At 38.8% G+C, this 19,103-nt stretch overlaps 1 protein-coding gene across 1 annotated transcript; it reads left to right on the plus strand.

Moving 5' to 3' along the window:
- The first annotated feature begins 288 nt into the window (after positions 1 to 288).
- LOC102794220 (uncharacterized) lies at positions 289 to 16,340 on the plus strand. The gene is made up of 6 exons (XM_087848791.1): positions 289 to 344; positions 6,667 to 6,714; positions 7,038 to 7,097; positions 8,515 to 9,123; positions 10,161 to 11,363; positions 14,595 to 16,340. Exons 2-6 carry the CDS (start codon positions 6,699 to 6,701, stop codon positions 16,211 to 16,213), a joined length of 3,507 nt encoding a protein of 1,168 aa, XP_087704917.1. The 5' UTR covers positions 289 to 344; positions 6,667 to 6,698; the 3' UTR covers positions 16,214 to 16,340.
- The last annotated feature ends 2,763 nt before the right edge of the window (positions 16,341 to 19,103 follow it).

The raw sequence follows: 19,103 nt of genomic DNA on the forward strand, positions 1-19,103 counted from the left end.
CAAAATAAATCGTGTTCAATTCTTTCAAATGACCTCTCTTCATTAAAATATTGTTAAGTAGTTAGTTTCTATGCCACAGTGATTCCACATATAAGGGTTGCTTGTCCTTGATAACTCTCTGATAAGGCCGACAAGAGCCTTCTTCTTATTCAGCATGTGAAACGTTACTAGCCTAAGATAGTTTTCTTTAAGGGGTTGCAGGTTAAACATTGACTTGGGTGTCTCAGTGGTGTCATGGTGATGTCAGCAGTGCAGCATTCTGATACTCTTCTGGGAAACATTTGTGACAAGTGACTTTCAGCTGTGCGTGTGGAGAAAGAATGAGGCAGTAACTAATTCACATCGTAAGTACCAATAAACATAAGTATATAAGTACAGATGTAAAGATAGCTTCTTTAAATACATCACTGTGAGTTTATTAATTTTCAAATAATTTTCAGATGTGTGAAAACTGTTTAAGCCTGTTAATAGATGAAAGATTGCGTTTAGTTTATAAACCTGATAATTCAGTGTTAGAGTTATATTACCAATATAGCAATATCAAAGACGCAACAGTTACAGCCACCTCAGGTGAGCTCTGCACATTGATCTAATCTAAAGAGAAGGAAATGTCAGTTATCGCGCAGACAGCAGGATCTCTGTGGTTGTTTGTAAAACTGCATCTGAAAAAGAAAAATCCACTCAAGTGATTTGAAGTGAATTTACTTCTGGAAAAATTTTCTGTTTTAATTTTTTTTTTCTGTTTTAATTTTTTTTTTCAGATTTCACTGATGTGATTTAATTAATCAGCTTTAGCAGATACAGTTCTGTTCTAGAGTACAGAGTCTAACGTCCAAAGAAAGATAATTTTTACTGCAGTTATAAGAGCAGCAATAATAATCAGGTAATAAAAACAACTCCTCCTCTTCACTCATCTTAAAAGCGTTGATCAATCTGGATTAAACTTACTATATAAGTTTACAAAGAACATTAATAAATGTTCTTATTATTAATTTATTTGGTGTTTATGAATCACCATATTTGTTTCTGTCTTTATGGCATTACTCTAGAAAGTTGTTTTTTTTAATCTTAAATAATTATACAAAATCTGTAAGGTGATTTCCAACATAATGAAGATATTTGTAAAAAATAAATAAGTAAATAAATCTGTAGAAAAATCCGTATCTACTGTAAAATCCTCGTAAAGACTGTATTTGTATTTATTTTTCAAAATTCTAAAGAGAGACATATTTAATGAGGCTCGTGTTGTTCATTTTGCTGTTCCTGCAAATATTTTAAATATATATTTGTGTAATACTTCCTAGACTCTACACACTACAACAAGGTAATGCCATCCAGAGTAAGAATCTGGTTAGATACCATATTTCTAAGATTTTCAGAGCCGAGTACAATAACCTCAGTTTGAGCTGAATTAAGAAGCAGAAAGTTAGCGGCCATCCAAGTCTTTATGTCTTTAAGACATTCCTGCAGTTTAACTCATTGGTGTGTGTTATCTGGCTTCATGGACAGATAGAGCTGGGTGTCATCTGCATAGCAGTGAAAATGTATGCTATGTCTTCTAATGATGCTGCCTAAGGGAAGCATGTATAATGTAAACAGAATTGGTCCTAGCACTGAACCCTGTGGAACTCCATAATTAACCTCAGTGTGTGAAGAGGACTCTCCATTTACATGTACAAATTGGAGTCTATTAGATAGATATGATACAAACTAAGGGCAGCACGGTGGCACGGTGGTTAGCACTGTTGCCGCACAGCAAGAAGGTCCTGAGTTCAATTCCACCATCAGGCCGGGGTCTTTCTGTGTGGAGTTTGCATGTTCTCCCCGTGTTTGCGTGGGTTTCCTCCGGGTACTCCGGCTTCCTCCCACCATCCAAAGACATGCAACTTGTGGGGATAGGTTAATTGGATAATCCAAATTGCCACTAGGTGTGAATGTGCGAGTGAATGAGAGTGCGAATGGTTGTCTGTCCCTGTGTGTTGGCCCTGCGACAGACTGGCGACCTGTCCAGGGTGTACCCCGCCTCTCGCCCTATGACAGCTGGGATAGGCTCCAGCACCCCCCGCGACCCTGAAAAGGATAAGCGGAAGCGAATGGATGGATGGATGGATGGATGATACAAACCACTGCAGTGCAGCACCTAGCACCTGTTCTAATCGCTCTAATAGGATATTATGGTCGACAGTATCGAACGCTGCACTGAGGTCTAGCAGGACAAGCACAGAGATGAGTCCACTGTCAGAGGTCATAAGATCATTTGTAACCTTCATTCTAGGTTTACTTATAATAATCAGTCCGCTGTAACTGTATGTCAGGCGTTTATTAGCAGCCAACATGAACGTTCGTACACAGGTAACAGGAAGCACACATAGCCAAGTTAGAACCACAGAGATATCTGCTGGAAACCTCCGTGACAGCAGCAACGGCAGGCAGTATGGACAAACATAACATTACTGTTATCTACATCCCCCTTTTCTTTCTTTTTTTTTTTCTTTTAGTTTTGGACCTCTTAGGCAAACCCAAATCAAACAACACCACTATTATGGAAGAACTTATCAGGTTATGGATTACACAAAAAATAAAGGTTCATATGTTAAATGAAATTCACGGTAATCATTGTCATAAATGCAACTTCACAATATAACATGAGAGTAAAACACATTTCAAAACAGAAAATACAGCATCAGTGTGCTTTTAATCCAGGTATTTACTGTTTGGCTTAGACACTCTACCAGATCTGGTTCGGTACAAGTTGTCATCAGAGCGTACTTGAAATTTTTTAGGTGTGTTCATTTTACCCAGCATTTTTCTGTCCTTGATCACTTTTTCGGAATGTTTTGTACCATGTTGTGGTGGGTCGAGTTGAACTTGAATCGTTTCATGTTTGTTGGTTTGTGCTTTATCAGGTTCAGCTTCATCCGCTTGTCGAGATGTGTCCAGTTCATTTTGTGTTGTAGTGAGCTTTTCTGGTTGAGGCTCGCTCACAGGCAGAAGATGTTGTCTGTTGCGCCTGTATTCCTTTCCGTCCGACTCAACTACATAAGAGCGAGGTTCAGCACATACCTTACTTACAACTCCAATCTTGTCATGTCCTCTCTGTGTTTGTAATCTCACCACCTGGTTTGGTGTCAATGGACTGAGCAGCTTGCTGGAGTTGTCGTAGTGCTGTTTTTGAATTCTACGCTTTTTTGTGAGTTGAGTTTTGATAGTGGTTGTCACTTTTGCTGTTGGTGTTAACGGTTTTTTGCACACAGGAAGGGTTGACCTCGTTCGCCTTGATAACAGCCTCTGTGCTGGTGAGCCAAGAATGTTGTCTTGTGGCGTGTTGCGTAGATGTAACATGGTAATTGGTAAATGGCTTACACAAGGTAGTGGCGGTTGTCCCATTCGAATATGTCTGTGGCTGTGATGATAGGTTTCATGTAGTGATGCTGGAACGATGGCTCTGTTGCCTTTCATAATGACATTATTGTCAATGATTAGTTCATCGTGGTAGCTGAAGAATGGTTTGATTTCTATAGGTACGCTACTCACTTGTTTTGGCCACCCCTGCTGGACGTAACGAGCAAGTGTCTGTAGAGTAGCGTCCTTCAAGGTGTGTTCGGCAAGCTCTTGTAGGCGTCTTGGTGAGATGAGCAGAAGTGACATTACCTCAAAGTCACGCCCCTCTTCCTTTAGAGGCTGCTCATCCAGCGTTGATGTGTGAGAGAGTATGTCTGCGATGTAAAGTTGTTTGCCTTTCTTGTATACAAGAGTCAAGTTGAACTTTTGTAATTGTAGCATCATAAGCTGTAGCCGTGCCGGAACTGTGTGGAAAGGTTTGTTTTGGATTGTGACCAAAGGCTGGTGGTCAGTTTCAATCACCACTGGCTTTCTGTAGATGTAGTCGTAAAACTTGTAACATGCAGGTTAGTGCTTTGTTCAGATCCCTTGGATCAATGCAGATACAAACATCATCTGTATTTTTTTGTGTGTCTCGACCAAGGCCTGTTTGGAGTGAGTTTCATTGAGTAGGTTACAGGTAAGTCGCCGACCTTATCTTTAAACAGGTCTCTGTATTCGTGAAACACTTTCTGTGCTAGTGTCTCATCCTGATCTGTGTCAACATGGTAGACTTCCTTGCTGAAACTAACCAGCTTCATTTGCACGCTGTCCTTTAGTCCGATAATGGATTGCACATCGTGTTTTACAACTTGAAATTGCAGGTCATATGACTGTCCAGCTAGCTTGCACTTGAGAGTAACTGTGCCTGTGGACTTAATTTTCGTGCCTCCGAAAGCAACGAGATTTACCTGTTTTTGTGACTTGCTTAGGGTTTCGTTGTTGCTGATGTTTCTGTAAGTGTCTAATGAGATTATGTTGCACTTTGCCCCAGTGTCTACCTTTAGTTTGAGGGCCTTATCAAAAACTTTGACTGTGCAGTATCCTTCTTTTTTGTGATTGTTCCCATTGTTAGCTGCTCAGTGCAAAATGTCTCATCACTGTCTGGGTCAGTATCCTCTGAAATTTGGTTCAGTTGTTTGCCTCTTTGATGTGCTTGTGCTGATCTGCATTGTTTTTTGTAATTATTGTATTTTTTGCAGATGTGGCACTGTTGTCCGAAAGCAGGACATTGTTCCTGTCATGATCTTGGGTCCGTGACCCAGCACTTTGAGTTTATTGTTATTATCTTCTAGTTTATTCTGATTTTGTATTAATTCTTTAGGTTTGGTTCTCGTTTGGTTCTTGTTTTACTTTGTAGGTCTGTGTCTCGTCTTGTGAATTAGGTTCAGCTGTGCTCCCCTCCTGTGTGTCATTCCCTCTTTACCCCGGTGTATTTATAGTGTGCGTCTGCCTGTGCTCCTCGTCGCGTCGTCTGTGTTACTCCGTGTCAATCAGTGTTTCTCCGCGTCTCTCTGCCCAGCCTTCTTCATCTGTCATCTCTGTGTATCTCCCGCTGTCCTTATGTTTTCAGGTTTGTTTGTTAGTTTTTCCCAGTTTAGGTTTATGTTCAGTTCTGCCCTCACCTTGGTTATTGTTCACTGTAAATAAAACTCACTCGCACCTCCGCCACTGTCTGCTATTTGGATCCTCCTTCTCATCTCCATATGACTGCTGCCCCAGCCATGACAGTTCCGTTTGGCTGGATGTGAACCTCCACAGTTTCTGCAATTTTGAATGTTCGTGAGGGGTTCATTTGTTTTCCTTTTGAACTTGCCATGTTTAATCTGTACAGTGTCCACACTAGCAGATGTAATATGCTTTGGTGTAGAAAGGGCTTTGCTATGTTGATCTGTGAGCTCACTTATTTGGCATATGCGCACTGCTTTGGCAAGTGTAAGTTCCCCTGTTTTTTGTTTTTTTTTGTTGTTTTTTTTGCTCATAAGCAGAGAGTGCTTGCTGCGCTGTCCTTAGACAGTAAACGTGACGAAACTATTGAGGAAAAAACAGCGCATCTATATTGTTTATCATGACTCTGGTTTTAGTGGCCTATCAACACAATTTAAAAACTGGTATATTTCACCTTGTTGCTTTGTCTTTAAGTGGTCATGTGATTGGCTTACCACGACTACTTTATTCTTCCTCAGTCAAACAGCAGCACTCATGCAATTGATTTGCCCCCTTAGCTCCAGGTGTTGTGCTAGAAAGTGATCGTGAATACTATTCGCGGGAGCGCGCGCAGCTGCTTAAAGCTGTAGCGTCCAGATTACTTACAGCTACTTCCGTGAAACTGATATAAGATGCGGTAAGCTGAACACAGCTTCAACCGTCTGTTTGTTGAAAAATAGTAACGGACCGCATTTTCTTGTTAGTAACTGTAACGGCGTTGTAACAATAGAAATAGTAATTAGTTAGATTACTCGTTACTGAAAAAAGTAACGCCGTTAGTAACGCCGTTATTCCCATCACTGTTCATTAATAAGAGATCAAATGGCTTCTAGAATCTAAAATGGGCTCAGTTGCTTTAGTCTCCTTGAGTCTACATATACATATCTGCAAGTTCTGTAAATACTATTTGCAACACACTGATAAATGATCTATTTTATCTTTTAGATACAGTCACATTTATAAATCCAACCTTTGACCTGCAGATAGTGTAATGACTTTAGATTAGATTAGAAATTCAAACCGCATAGAAATGAAACACTTTTTCTGTACTCATATTTCTTTATTAAAATCCAAGCCACTGCTGGTACACTCTCTCCTGTTACCTGTTAAGTTTAAACAAACCTCAATCAGTGACTTCAGTGGTCATGAAGGTAACATGGTAATGATATTAGGGTTTGACTTTAAAACGTCTACAGTAATGGTGGTTTAACTTTTCCCTTTGCTACAAAGGCATGCAGGAGCACTTCAGGACACTTTGGACAGATTACTAATGGGTGTAGTTACAGATGCAGTTATGTACACATCTGACCAAACTGAGGCACACTTATCAGTAATAATGGGTGTGATCTGAAGTAAAACAGATTTTGAAGATTTGAAAGACGCCCAGCCATACAGAGATTTTGTTTGTTATTTTTTTGAAAATTTTAAAGATTTATAAGTTATGTACAAAACGTGCAGGTTTGTGCACACTGCTTAAACCTTACAGATCAGAAGTTTAAAATAGTTCAGACATATAAACAAATCCAGAATAAATACGTTTAATTATATGTTTTATTCTTCACTGTTTTAACCCAACAGTAAGTGAGTTGCAGCTGAATGACAGTGACAGTATGGCAGCAGCATTTGGTGAGTCCAGCCACACTTTGTCACACTGCATGTGATACAGGTGATACCTGTAAGTTACTTTCTTCTACAAGCAGTTTTTCACAATAATTTAAGTGTTTCATAGTTCCTCCTTAAAGACCAGAACAAATGGAACAAGTAGAAATCAGAAATTATAAATTATAAATATAATAATAATAAATAAACATTAACATAATAAACACAACACAATTATTATTATTACTAGTATTATTATTATTATTATTATTATTATTATTATTATTATTATTATTATTATTATTATTATTATTATTATTATTAATTTTATGATTTTTTTATCCTTTCAGTATCAGAAGACACTGTTCCCAGAAGTCGCAGGGGCAGCAATGCATTACTGCCACCCTACAGTGAGTCTTTGAAGAGCACATTGTGTTTGATGCAACCTATGACTGTGCACTTTAAGGTGGAACACATTAGGGCAGGATAGATAAAGATAAGTAAAATTGGTAGCACTTTCTGTTACAGTTTGGCAATAAACTGGTCATTGGAAGGTAACGAGGCAGAAATGAGTACATAATAATATGGTAATTTTTGAGTTATTACCACTCAATTACCAAAGTGATAACCACCTAATATCCAAGTAATATCATGGTAGCAGCAGTGGTTACAGTTGAGTAATATTACACTGAAATTTATATAACTGGACCCCAAAACTGGGGGTAATGATATGGAAATACAGTTCAGTAATAAAGTAGGTAAAATGGTAGGTAACAAGGCAGAAAGAAAGTGGCAGAAAGAAAATGTAATAATGTGGTATTTAATGTGGTATAAAGTTATTACCACTCAGTTACCTGTGGTAGTTTCTGTGTAATAATCAAGAAATTAAGCTGCAAAACGCAAAACTGCCTGTTTTTAAGCAAACTTAGCAATAAATGTTTAAAATAAACAAAATAAAAGCTTTTATTAAAAAAAATAAAAGTTTATTGCCACGAAACACCTGTGACAGTTTTTGTGTAATAAGCTTGAATTTAATACCAAGCTAATGATAGCTGAGTAAGCATCAGAAATAAGCAAATAAGCATCAGAAAATCTGGAATGATGTGTAAACCTTTATGTAATATACTAATAATTACATTTAAAGTTAAACATTAGATTAACAGAGAGTGTAGACGACCTTAATAAGAAACTTTTAAAATTTGCTTTAATAGGCTATTAAATAGAAACAGACAATTTTGAAGCTCTGTTTCCTGCTTATTACACAGAAACTACCACAGTTAACTGAGTTGTAATGATATAGAAATTACCACATAATTATGTTCTTACCCTTTAAAAACATGCTAACCTTATTTACAATCAATATTGTATGGATACCCTACTATTACCACTGTATTACCAAGATGTAATAGAAAGTGCTACCACTGTGTTGTTAATCAACATTTTAAAGTTTTCACCAGTAAATTATCAGAAAACAGATCAAACATCCAGGGTACATGATTGAAAATGATCGCGAATAATTAATGGTAAAGATTGAGAACATGCACAATATCCTCAAAGGAAAATTCCTCACAGTCATTAAAGAGACCACAAAGTCAATGTCTGAACACAAGATACAAAATTTAATCTTGGTTCTGTGTGGGAGGACTAATGTTTGTTTCTGTTCCTCTACATCAGAGACATTAAGCTGATTGAAAATAAATAAAAAGATGTGGTGGGAGGAACTGACAGATTTTTTTAATAAAATGATCCTTGTACAGTTTTATATAGTATAAATTTGCAAAGAGTTAAACTTTATCTTTGTACTTCTTGCCTTTGTTGTCATTTCAGTGTCTGAGCTCAGAGTGGTTCTATTGGGGAACAGCTTGTCTGAGAGGAGCTCAGTGGGGAACTTCTTACTTACAGACACAAAGTTAAATGCAGCTGAAGAACTGGAGTGCTGTGTGAAAGTCAGTGGAAAGATTCAAGGGGAAGAAATAGTTCTCATCAATACACCTGATCTGCTTCACCCAAACATCTCAGAAGACAAATTAAAGGAACATGTAGAAACCTGTGTGAGGCTTTCTCATCCTGGACCACATGTGTTCCTGCTGGTTCTACAGCCTGAAAACTTCATAGAGTATCAAAAAATGAAGCTCTGTCAAGTCCTTCAGCTCTTCAGTGATCAATCTTTTGATCATTCACTGGTTTTTGTATCACCACCCACAAAGGGATTTTCATTACAAGAGAACATTTATAATTATGATGCACCCTTACGACAAATGATCAGAAAATGTGGAAACATGTCACTGAAGTTCAAACAGCTTGATATTCTGGAGTTTCTGAAAAGTGTAAACCAGATTCTAGAAAGGAACAATAGAAAACATGTGATTTGTCATCAAACTAGCACTCAACAACGGAAAGCAGTTCCTGATAATCTGGATTATGATCAGTCTGTTGGTAAGTGTAGAAAAATATATTTTTATGATGATGCAAAAGTCAATTTCTATAGATGTCTTGATGCATGCTCAATCATCCAGGTAAGTAGATCCCAAAAGGTTGATTCTGTTCATCTAAAAAGGAACTGACCTCACAGCCCATTGTTCCTTCAGTGGGCTGGTTTCAGTCATTGTGCAAATGTACTGTTTATAAGGTTGGGGAAACCTGTAGTCAGCTGAGACTGAAGAAGTCACTTGGATGAGTGACAAAACGTTTCTCCCACTGAAAACCTACACCCAGATAAACAGAATCAACTTTTTAGGAACTTCTTCAGATTTTTTTAACAGAATGTTAGGACACTTTCTAAAAAGTGTTCTCAATCCACCATCCACCAAAAGAAAAAAAAAAAATCAGCATGGTTTCTGAGCTGTTCTTTCTATGGTTAAAGTCAGGTTCAGGTTACCTTATTTGCATGTTGGCAGATTTGGTCTACAGCACGAGATCTCTCATTCATCCTTAAATACACATTTTCAGTACAAAAACAGACAACAGACATGCAAAAAACAACATACTGAATAAATTAATAAAAAATAATAATAGAGAATCCATACAGTTTCATGCAGGAAAGCAAAGCAATCTGAGTTCATCTAAGTGACATAAGATCTGTTTATATTTAAGGGAGGGAAAAAACTTTTAATTCATGTTTATATGTTTTTACCAATGTAGTCCATGTTGAGTAAACTAAGTAAAAAACAACCTTTACTCTTGAAATGTATTCATGTGTGCATCCATTTATTTATTTTCTACTTAACGTAATCCTTCAACTACAGGATTTAACTGTCAAAGATATATTTAGAAATTCCCAAAATGTAAAAACTATCAAGGCCTAAAGCAATTCTGCATTCTTCACCAAAATGTTCAATGGTTTTGACACACAGTTAAATTTAATATTAATCTGTTTTAAAATTGTGTCTGAGCACGAATCAAGGAAGGAATGTATGAATGACAAGGTCTGAAACACTTGTAATAGTAGTGTTTGCATCTTTGTTTCTTTGCAGGGCAAGGACTTAAAATTATGTTGTTTGGAACAAACCCAGAGAAGAAGATGGCACTCTGTAACTTTATTGTTAAGAAAAAAACTTCTTGTTATTCAAGTTTAACTCAAAACGACAAAGTTGTCCAAGGAGAGTGGAGAGGAAAACAATTAACAGTAGTGCAAACTCAAGACATTTTGGATCAGTCTTTCAGTACAGTGAGAAAGGAAATTAAGAGCTGTGTGAGTCTCTGTCGTCCTGGCCCAAATGTTCTGCTGCTGTTAGTGAAACCTTCTGATTTCACTGAGAAGAACAGACAAACTCTGACGTTCATCCTGAATTTGTTTGGTCAGGATGCCTTTAAACACTCCATGGTCATCATCACGGATAAAGAGGAAACAAGTTATTCTGTTACATCACTCCTTGCAGATTGTGAAGGCAGACACTACAACATGATTGAAAATGATCATGAAAAATTAATGGAGAAGATTGAGAACATGCACAATATCCTCAAAGGAAAATTCCTCACAGTCATTAAAGAGACCACAAAGTCAATGTCTGAACACAAGATACAAAATTTAAACCTGGTTCTGTGTGGGAGGAGAGGAGCAGGGAAGACTTCAGCAGCCAAGGCCATTTTAGGTCAGACTGAGCTTCATTCAGTCTCCAACTCATCAGAGTGTGTTAAACATCAGGGAGAGGTGTGTGGACGTTGGCTTTCCCTGGTGGAGCTGCCTGCCTTGTATGGAAAATCTCAGGAGGCAGTGATGGAGGAATCACTCAGGTGTATCTCCCTCTGTGATCCTGAGGGTGTCCATGCCTTCATCCTGGTCCTACCTGTGGCTCCCCTCACTGATGAAGACAAGGGAGAGTTAGAGACCATCCAAAACACATTCAGCTCTCGAGTCAATGACTTCACCATGATTCTGTTCACTGTGGACTCAGATCCGACAGATCTTGCTGTTAACTTTCTAAAGGAAAACAAGGACATCCAGAAGCTCTGTGAGAGCTGTGGAGGAAGATCAGTTGTTCTCAACATCAATGACAAACAGCAGATCACCCAGTTTTTTCATGATGTGGATCAAATGAGACACACCGTGGCCAGATCATATTGCTATACAACAAAGACATTTGCACATGCTCAAATAGAAAAAATCAGAGAGCAAGCAAAATGCATCAACATGCAACAAGCTGAACTTCTGACACTGAAAAAAAACATCGATAATTGTAAGTATAAATCGAGAAACAAAGATTAACACTATATTCATTCATACCAACAATAATAGATTAAAGCACCTAAAAGTATTGACAACGCATACATTTTCTTCCGCTTATACGGTTTTGGGTCAAGGAGGTAGCAGCCTAAGCAGAGAAATCCAGACCTCCCTCTCCCCGGCCACCTCTTCTAGCTTATTTGGGGGAGCACCAAGGCATTCCCAGGCCAGCTGAGAGATATAATTTCTCCAGCATGTACTGGGTCTGCCCATGGGTCTCCTGCTGCAGGGACATGTCCAGAACACCTCACCCAGGAGGCATCCTTGTCAGATGCCTGAACCACCTGAAGTCAACTTTTGATGTGGAGTAGTGGATCTACTCTGATCCCCTCCTGAATAGCTAAACTCCTCACATTATCACTAAAGGAGAGGCCAGCCAATCTTTGGAGAAATCTCATTTCCACCACTTCTATTCACAGTCTATTTCATGACTATTTACATTGTAGATTCTCACTGAAGGCATCAAAACTATGAATGAACACACATGGACTTATGTAGTAAACAAAAAAGTGTGAAATAACTCAAAACATGTTTAATATTTTAGATTCTTCCAAATCTAAAATATTACGATTCTTCTATCCGCCCTTTCTCTCCATGAGCTTCACTTTTCCAACAGTCTTGAAGGAGTTCCTAGAGATGCTGAGCACTTGTTGGCCCTTTTGCCTTCACTCTGCGGTCCATCTCATCCCAAACCATCTTGATTGGGTTTAGGTCAGGTGAGTGTGGACAGGAGACATTATTGGAAATAGGTTTATCCACGCAGATCTTAGATCAGCCTGGAAACAACAACCAAGGCTTTCTGCCTTGGTTGTTGGAAGCAACACCACCACACTGGCGCTCCTTACCACTGCCACCGGATTTGCGGAAGCAACGCAGGAGATTGGGCAACTGTGGTGGCAGCCTCGTCAAGCTGAGGATTTGGATTTCTCATTTTCCACATGAGCTCCGCTCCATTCGCCGATCTTGTCCGTGACTCTTGGTGCCAATGCATGCTTTGGACCTGGTGGACCCCTGGCTGGTTCCTGTTGAACTTTCGAGAGGAGTCCTGCAAAGTCTCCTTCTTTTCGGCATCTGCGTTGGAGCGGAGTGGACCAGGCTAACCTTCGACCGGTGGATCTGGATGCTACTGCTTCGGAAGTTTCCAACCCAGTTCCCCTCAGGTTATGTTTAATTAATGCCAGATCTGTGGGAAATAAGACCTTTATTTTGAAAGAATTTTTCTCTTCCCATGAGCTGGATATTCTTTTTTTGACTGAAACTTGGATTCCATCCGGTGAGTTAAGTACCTTCACGGAGCTATTTCCGGCTGGCTGTTCCAAGAGTCTCTGGTCGTAGATGAAGACTAGCTGTTGTTTTTAAGACAGATTTTGACTTTAAGCAGCTATCCCCATTGACTCCCTGCACCAGCTTCAAACTCTGTTTGTGTGAACTGGGCCACTTGCCCTCGTTGCTGTGTGCGATTGTTTATCGGCCCCCTAAATATAATAAGGAGACCTTAGCTGAGTTTTTAGAGTTTCTTGCCAACTGTGCTTCATGCTATGATCAGATCCTCCTGCTTGGTGATTTTAATATACATGTTTGCTGCCCTGGGAAGCCCTTGCCCAAGGACTTTCTGGACTTAATGAACTCTTTTAATTTTGTTCAATCTGTCAAAGGTGCCACTCAAAAATGTGGTCACACATTGGACTTGGTTTTGTCGTATGGTCTAACTATTTGTAATGTATGTATTGAGGATCCTGTATTCTCTGACCATATGCCTATTTTATGTGATACTCTTCTTCTTAATTCTATTGTTAAACAGGATGCTCCTGTTCGTTATTATCGTGCTTTTGTCTCAAATTCTGCTGAGCGTTTTTTTTCCTTACTGTTTGATCAAGTCCTGTCCTATCCTTCTGAGTTGTCCACCTCGGATGATTTACTTTCTTATTTTGATTCTGCTTATAAATTTGTCCTCGATGTTGTTGCTCCTTTAAGAGTCACAGAGTGCAAACCCAAGGCTAGTCCCTGGTTAACTGATCTTACCCGAGCGATTAGAAAATAATGTAGGAGATGTGAAAGGCGGTGGAAAAAAGATAGGCTGTATGTCTCTCTGGAAGCCCTCAAAGCTAGCTGGAAAGCTTATCAGAGAGTAGTAAAGGCCGCCAAACACTCCTACTTCTCTCAACTTATTGCCGCTAGCTCACATTGCCCTCGTGTTCTGTATAACACTATAAATTCTGTACTTAATATTGAAGGCTCTGAACTTGGCTGGTTCAGAAGAGGTACTTGAAAGTGAGCCACTGCTCTGTTTTTCACTGGTGAGTTGTGTCATAGGGAACACATGGACACTTTCATGTGTGGGCAATTATTCTTGAATGAAGACACAAGTGCTTAAGATTGAAGAGCCAGATTGGTGTGGAGTGATCATTGGAGTTGGTTTGTAAGTACTGGCAGAAGATGAAGACAATCAGGAACAGATGTGGCCGCCCACAGGCAGATTTTTCCCTCCTCAGCCCAGCCTAGAGAGAAAGGAGAACCCAAAACAGCAAACAGAGTGCTTGACCATGAAAATTAAGTCTTTGGATGAGGCAACCTGTTTTGAAGTGGAGATTAAAAGGTGGAAAGATGCATGGCCGGAAAAATCCAGTAAAAGCTTGAAATGAATATAAAGATAGTGTACTAGGCGCTAAGTGACTGTGACAGAATTTAATTATAAGATCACAAGATTTTCATGGATTTTGATGTGGAGAGTCACAAAGTTTATCTGTAGCAGATTCAGGTCATAAAATAACAGGTTTTATTTTCTTTTACCTTCCTCAGGTTCCCTGAAATCCTTCTTCGTCTTTCTAGTCATTAATCAATAATCTTGTTTTATGTTTGACATTTTGCTGTTGTTTGTTTTTTTAATAATTACATTAAGAGCAAAGTTAAGTGCGAATTGTGTAAACTGCTTGTGGATTCCTCCTTCCTTGTATTTCCCGTGTTCCTTCTTCATTTTTTTGGTGCTGCTTGTGGAATTGAATCAAAATTAGATTTAAAAAAAAAAAAACAGCATGAGGCTCCCATTAAGCCCTTGCACTGACTGTTAAATTCAACTTTAGAGACAAAGGCAGAAAGTAATAACATCTACAATATATTGTCCTTTCAGCACCTTATTATCTATTGGACTGTCCTGCCATTTAACTAATGTGTTGTTACTTCACAGGTAATGAAGAGAAGCAGAGCTCAGAGCCTCTCAGAATTGTCTTGCTAGGTAAGACTGGCAGTGGAAAGAGCTCTTCTGGAAACACCATTCTAGGAACAAGAGCGTTCAAAGCTAAGAATAACCCCAAATCTGTCACCAAACGTTGTCAGAAAGCATGTGGTGAAGTAGACGGTCGTCCTGTTTTTGTGGTCGACACTCCTGGACTGTTTGATAACAGTTTGTCACATAAAGAGATCAATGAGGAGATGGTGAAATGTTTCAGTCTTCTGGCTCCAGGACCACATGTCTTCCTGCTGGTTTTAAAGGCTGGAAGAATCACACCAGAAGAGAAAGAAGCATTAAAACTTATCAAGGAAGGCTTTGGGAAGAATTCAGAAAAATTCACCATCATTCTTTTCACTGGAGGAGATTCACTGGAACGTGAGGGGCAGTCCATTCATGATTACATTGAAAAATCTGATGATTCCTTTAAGAAGCTGATTGGTGAGTGTGGAGAAAGATTCCATATGTTTGATAACCTTGATGAACAAAACCGGGAACAAGTCACTGAGCTGATAACAAAGATTGATGACATGGTCAAAAAAAATGGTGAAAGCTGCTTCACCAATAAAATGCTGCAAGAAGCTGAAGCTGCGATCCAGAAAGAGAGGGATACAATTCTGAAAAAGAAGGAGGAAGAAATAAACAGAGAGATGGAAGACCTTAAAAGAAAACATGAGGAGGAAATGCAAGAAATGAAGAACAAAATAGAAGAACAGAAAACAGAAATTGAACAAGAAAGAAAACAAAGAGACAAAGAGCTTAAAAAATTGAAGAAAAGGCTTAACAACAGAAAGAGAGAACAAGAATTAAGAGATGAAGAAGACAGAGAAAGGAAAGGAGAGGAAGAATCACAGCGTAGGGATTGGGAACAAAGGTTTTTAGATTTAGAAGTAAAAATGAAAAACGAACTGGAATCAAAGCAAATCATTGACAGACAACTGGAGCAGAGCAGAGCAGAAATGAAAGAGAAACAGGAGGCATGGGAGAATGAACAAAAAGAATGGTGGCAGAAAAGAGAGCAGGAAAATGAACTGAGGCAACAGGAGGAGCAGAAAATTATGAGCAAATTGAAAGAATATGAGCAGGAAAAAGAAGTTCTTGAGAAAGAAGTAAAAGAAAAGGATTTCCTGTTAACAGAAAAGGGGGAAAAAGAGAAAAAGGAACTACAGGAAAACTATGAGAAAAAACTGATGGAAGTGACGGAAACATTTGAAGAAAAAGCCAGAAAACAAGCAGAAGAATACAATGAATTCAGGGAGAAATGCATGAAAGAGTTAGAGTGTAAGGAGTGCACAGCCGAAGATGAACAATATGACATCTTAAGAGCACTAAAAGCTCAAAAAGAAGAAAAAATGAAAAAACACAAAGAAGAGATATATAACTTAGTGAGATGTTTCACCAAAAAGAGGGCAAACACAAAAAAAGTCCGCAAGCTATTGAAAAAGCATGAACGTGAGATGAAGTCTGTGGAAGATCAAGGGGAAGAGGAGGCCCTCGAGGAAAAACATGACAAAGAAATAAGTGAACTGATACAAGAACTTATAAACAAAAGTGATGATAACTGTCATATTTTATGAGGCATATACACTTTCAGCTATTGTAAAAGCAAGGCTAGACTTGCGTGTGTCCACCACTTCTGCTCAGACTGAAAGTCAAGAAACATTGGATAGATTTTCATTAAATTTAACTCAACCATTTTGGAAATCAATCACAGCTCCAGTACAGATTAACTTATAACTTCATGTGAACATAAAAATACAGAAATTCAGGATGCCAAAATTGTGTATGGGATTTAATTATCTGCTCTGCTCAAGCAGATAAAAACACAATGTAATTTCTTAATGTAAAGAGTCTAAGTTTTAACGGTGTAACACATTCTCAGGGGTCTCAATAATTGTATATTTCTTCATTGGTTATATATAATTACCTTTATTTTGTTTATATACACTACCGGTCAAACGATTTAGAACACCCCAATTTTTCTTATTGAAAGTTGTGCAGTTTAATATCTCATTGCACTCTCAAATGAAAGCACAGTACAAATATGCAGTTGAAGTTGTTGCAGCAGTTCCCATAAATGTGGGGCACTTTTATTTTACTTTAATCAATAAACTTCACTCTTCTGTTCAGTTCATCCCAAACCAGCTCAATGGGGTTTAAGTCTGGAGACTGTGCTGGCCATGCCATGTTTTCAAGCTTATCATCTTGTTCTTTTTTCCTGAGGTAGTTCTTGTATAGCTTGGACTCATGTTTTGGGTGATTATCTTGCTGTAGGATGAACCTCTGAACAGCTAGGTGCATACCAGAGGGTATTGCATGGCCCTGCAGAATGATGTGGTAGCTGTTTTTGTTCAGGGTGCTTCTCACTGTAAGTCACCAACCCTGGATTCAGCAAAACAGCCGCAGACCATCACACTTCTTCCTCCATCTTTGACAGTTGATGCCACACACTGTGGAACCATCCTTTCACTGACTCGACAGCCAAAGATCCTGCATAATGAACCGAATATGTCAAATTTTGATTCATGAGTCCATAATACCTTCTTTCAGTCTTCAGTAGTCCAATGGCGGTGTTTCATGACCAGGCAAACCTCTTAGTCTTATTCTGACACTTTAGCAACGGCTTTCTTGCTCCAACTCGTCCTGTCAAACCTGCAGCTCGAGGGTCTTCTCTTCACAGTTGAAACTGAGACTTGCTTACTACGACCACTATTAATCTATTAATCTGTGCTTGAAGCTGTTGTCCTGTGAGCCGCCTATCAGGCAACTCTCAGAAACTTGTCCTCTGATTTAGTTGTGGCTTTGGGTCTGCAGACCCTCATCTCAAACGATCGCTAAAGAAGACTCAGATTTATGATCACTAGTTTTATATTAATATGTGTTATCTTTAATGTTGTATATTTTGTATTTATTTGTTGTTTTGTGTTTTATTGTACTATGAAATTTATGTATTTGTTGTCTGTACTGGGTTGTTGTACATTATCTTATGGTGTGCTAAATTCCTTTTTCATAATTTTTGTCTGACTTGCCAGAGACTACACATGAAAAGTACCTTTTTGGCTAACTCTGGCATACTTACATTGGTATATGTTCACTAATATGCGCTGTCTCTTTTAAATAAATAAAGTCAAATTCTAATCAAGGTCTTTATGTCTCTAAGACATTCCTGCAGTTTAACTAATTGGTGTGTGTTATCTGGCTTCATGGATAGATAAAGTTGTGTGTCATCTGCATAGCAGTGAAAATGTGTGTAATGCCTTCTAATGATACTGCCTAAGGCAGTGGTTCCCAAAGTGCGTATAGTTTTAAAAAAAAAAAGAACGTTTGGACACTGCTTGTTAGAGAGTTATCTCTGGGATTCTGGGATGAGAGCTCCCACAGGACTTAAACTCCGGTCAGAGAATTGGGAACAGAGAGTGATGTCCGGATATACTTTAATGGAAGCTAACAGCAGCTCAGCAGTACAGCAGTAGGCATACTTAACAAGTGTGGGAGGGGCGGACGTGCATGTGGTTCTAAATAACAATAAACAAATAGAAACAATTATCACTCGTCAAATATAACAATCATCACTTCCCAACATCACACCCCAATAATGAACTGCAACACAAATAATCAGCTGAATGCTCTGAGGTAAGGAAGTCTCACAATACCATTTTGAAGAGGCAGGAAACAAGAATATCTGCATATCAATGAATTACATGGTCTTCAGCATCCTCTAGTGGCTAAATAACCCAACTGGGGTGCACAGATCCAACCCGCAAAAAAAGCTACAGAGGTAAGTCACATGCCTCTACCGATCTCAATCAATCTCCTAGCATAAACCCCCTTAAGGATGTAACCAACGTCAAAGTACAACCCGTGCTCACCGTAGCAAACAGTGAGAACAAAATGGAACTTATTGGCAGAAATTACCACCACACTTATAGCGATCCAACTGAAATATAAGGAGACTTTCTGACACACCTGCCCCCAAATTTAAGTAGTAAATTTTCTCTTCAACCAAAAGTCTAAACATCATTGGATTTACAGTCCTCATCATCCTCCCAAGCTGAGAGTCTGACTAATCTGGCAACAGGCCGAAGATATGTCTGTCCCTTGATATTCACACATGACCGTCTGGCCCTGGACAGCACTTGACCACCTTGCCGATAGTTTTCAATTCAATTCAATTTTATTTATATAGCCCCAAATCGCAACAACAGTCACCTCAAGTCACTTTATATTGTAAGGTAGAACCTACAATAATACATACAGAGAAAAACCCAACAACCAAATGACCCCCAATGAGCAAGCACTTTGGCAACATTGGGAAGGAAAAACTCCCTTTTTTTTTTTTTTTTGCCGCCTGACCTGTTTGGTTCTCTTGCCATCAGAATTATTGTCTGAAGGCAAAGAGAGAAGCCCAACGGAATTACTTTACCAAGTGGACCATCCCTGCCTTGCTGTATTGGTCCATTTGATTGA

The sequence above is a fragment of the Neolamprologus brichardi genome, chromosome 12 (genome assembly GCF_056152115.1).
Source record: "Neolamprologus brichardi isolate AB-2024 chromosome 12, ASM5615211v1, whole genome shotgun sequence".
In the NCBI taxonomy this organism is placed as follows: Eukaryota; Metazoa; Chordata; class Actinopteri; order Cichliformes; family Cichlidae; genus Neolamprologus; species Neolamprologus brichardi.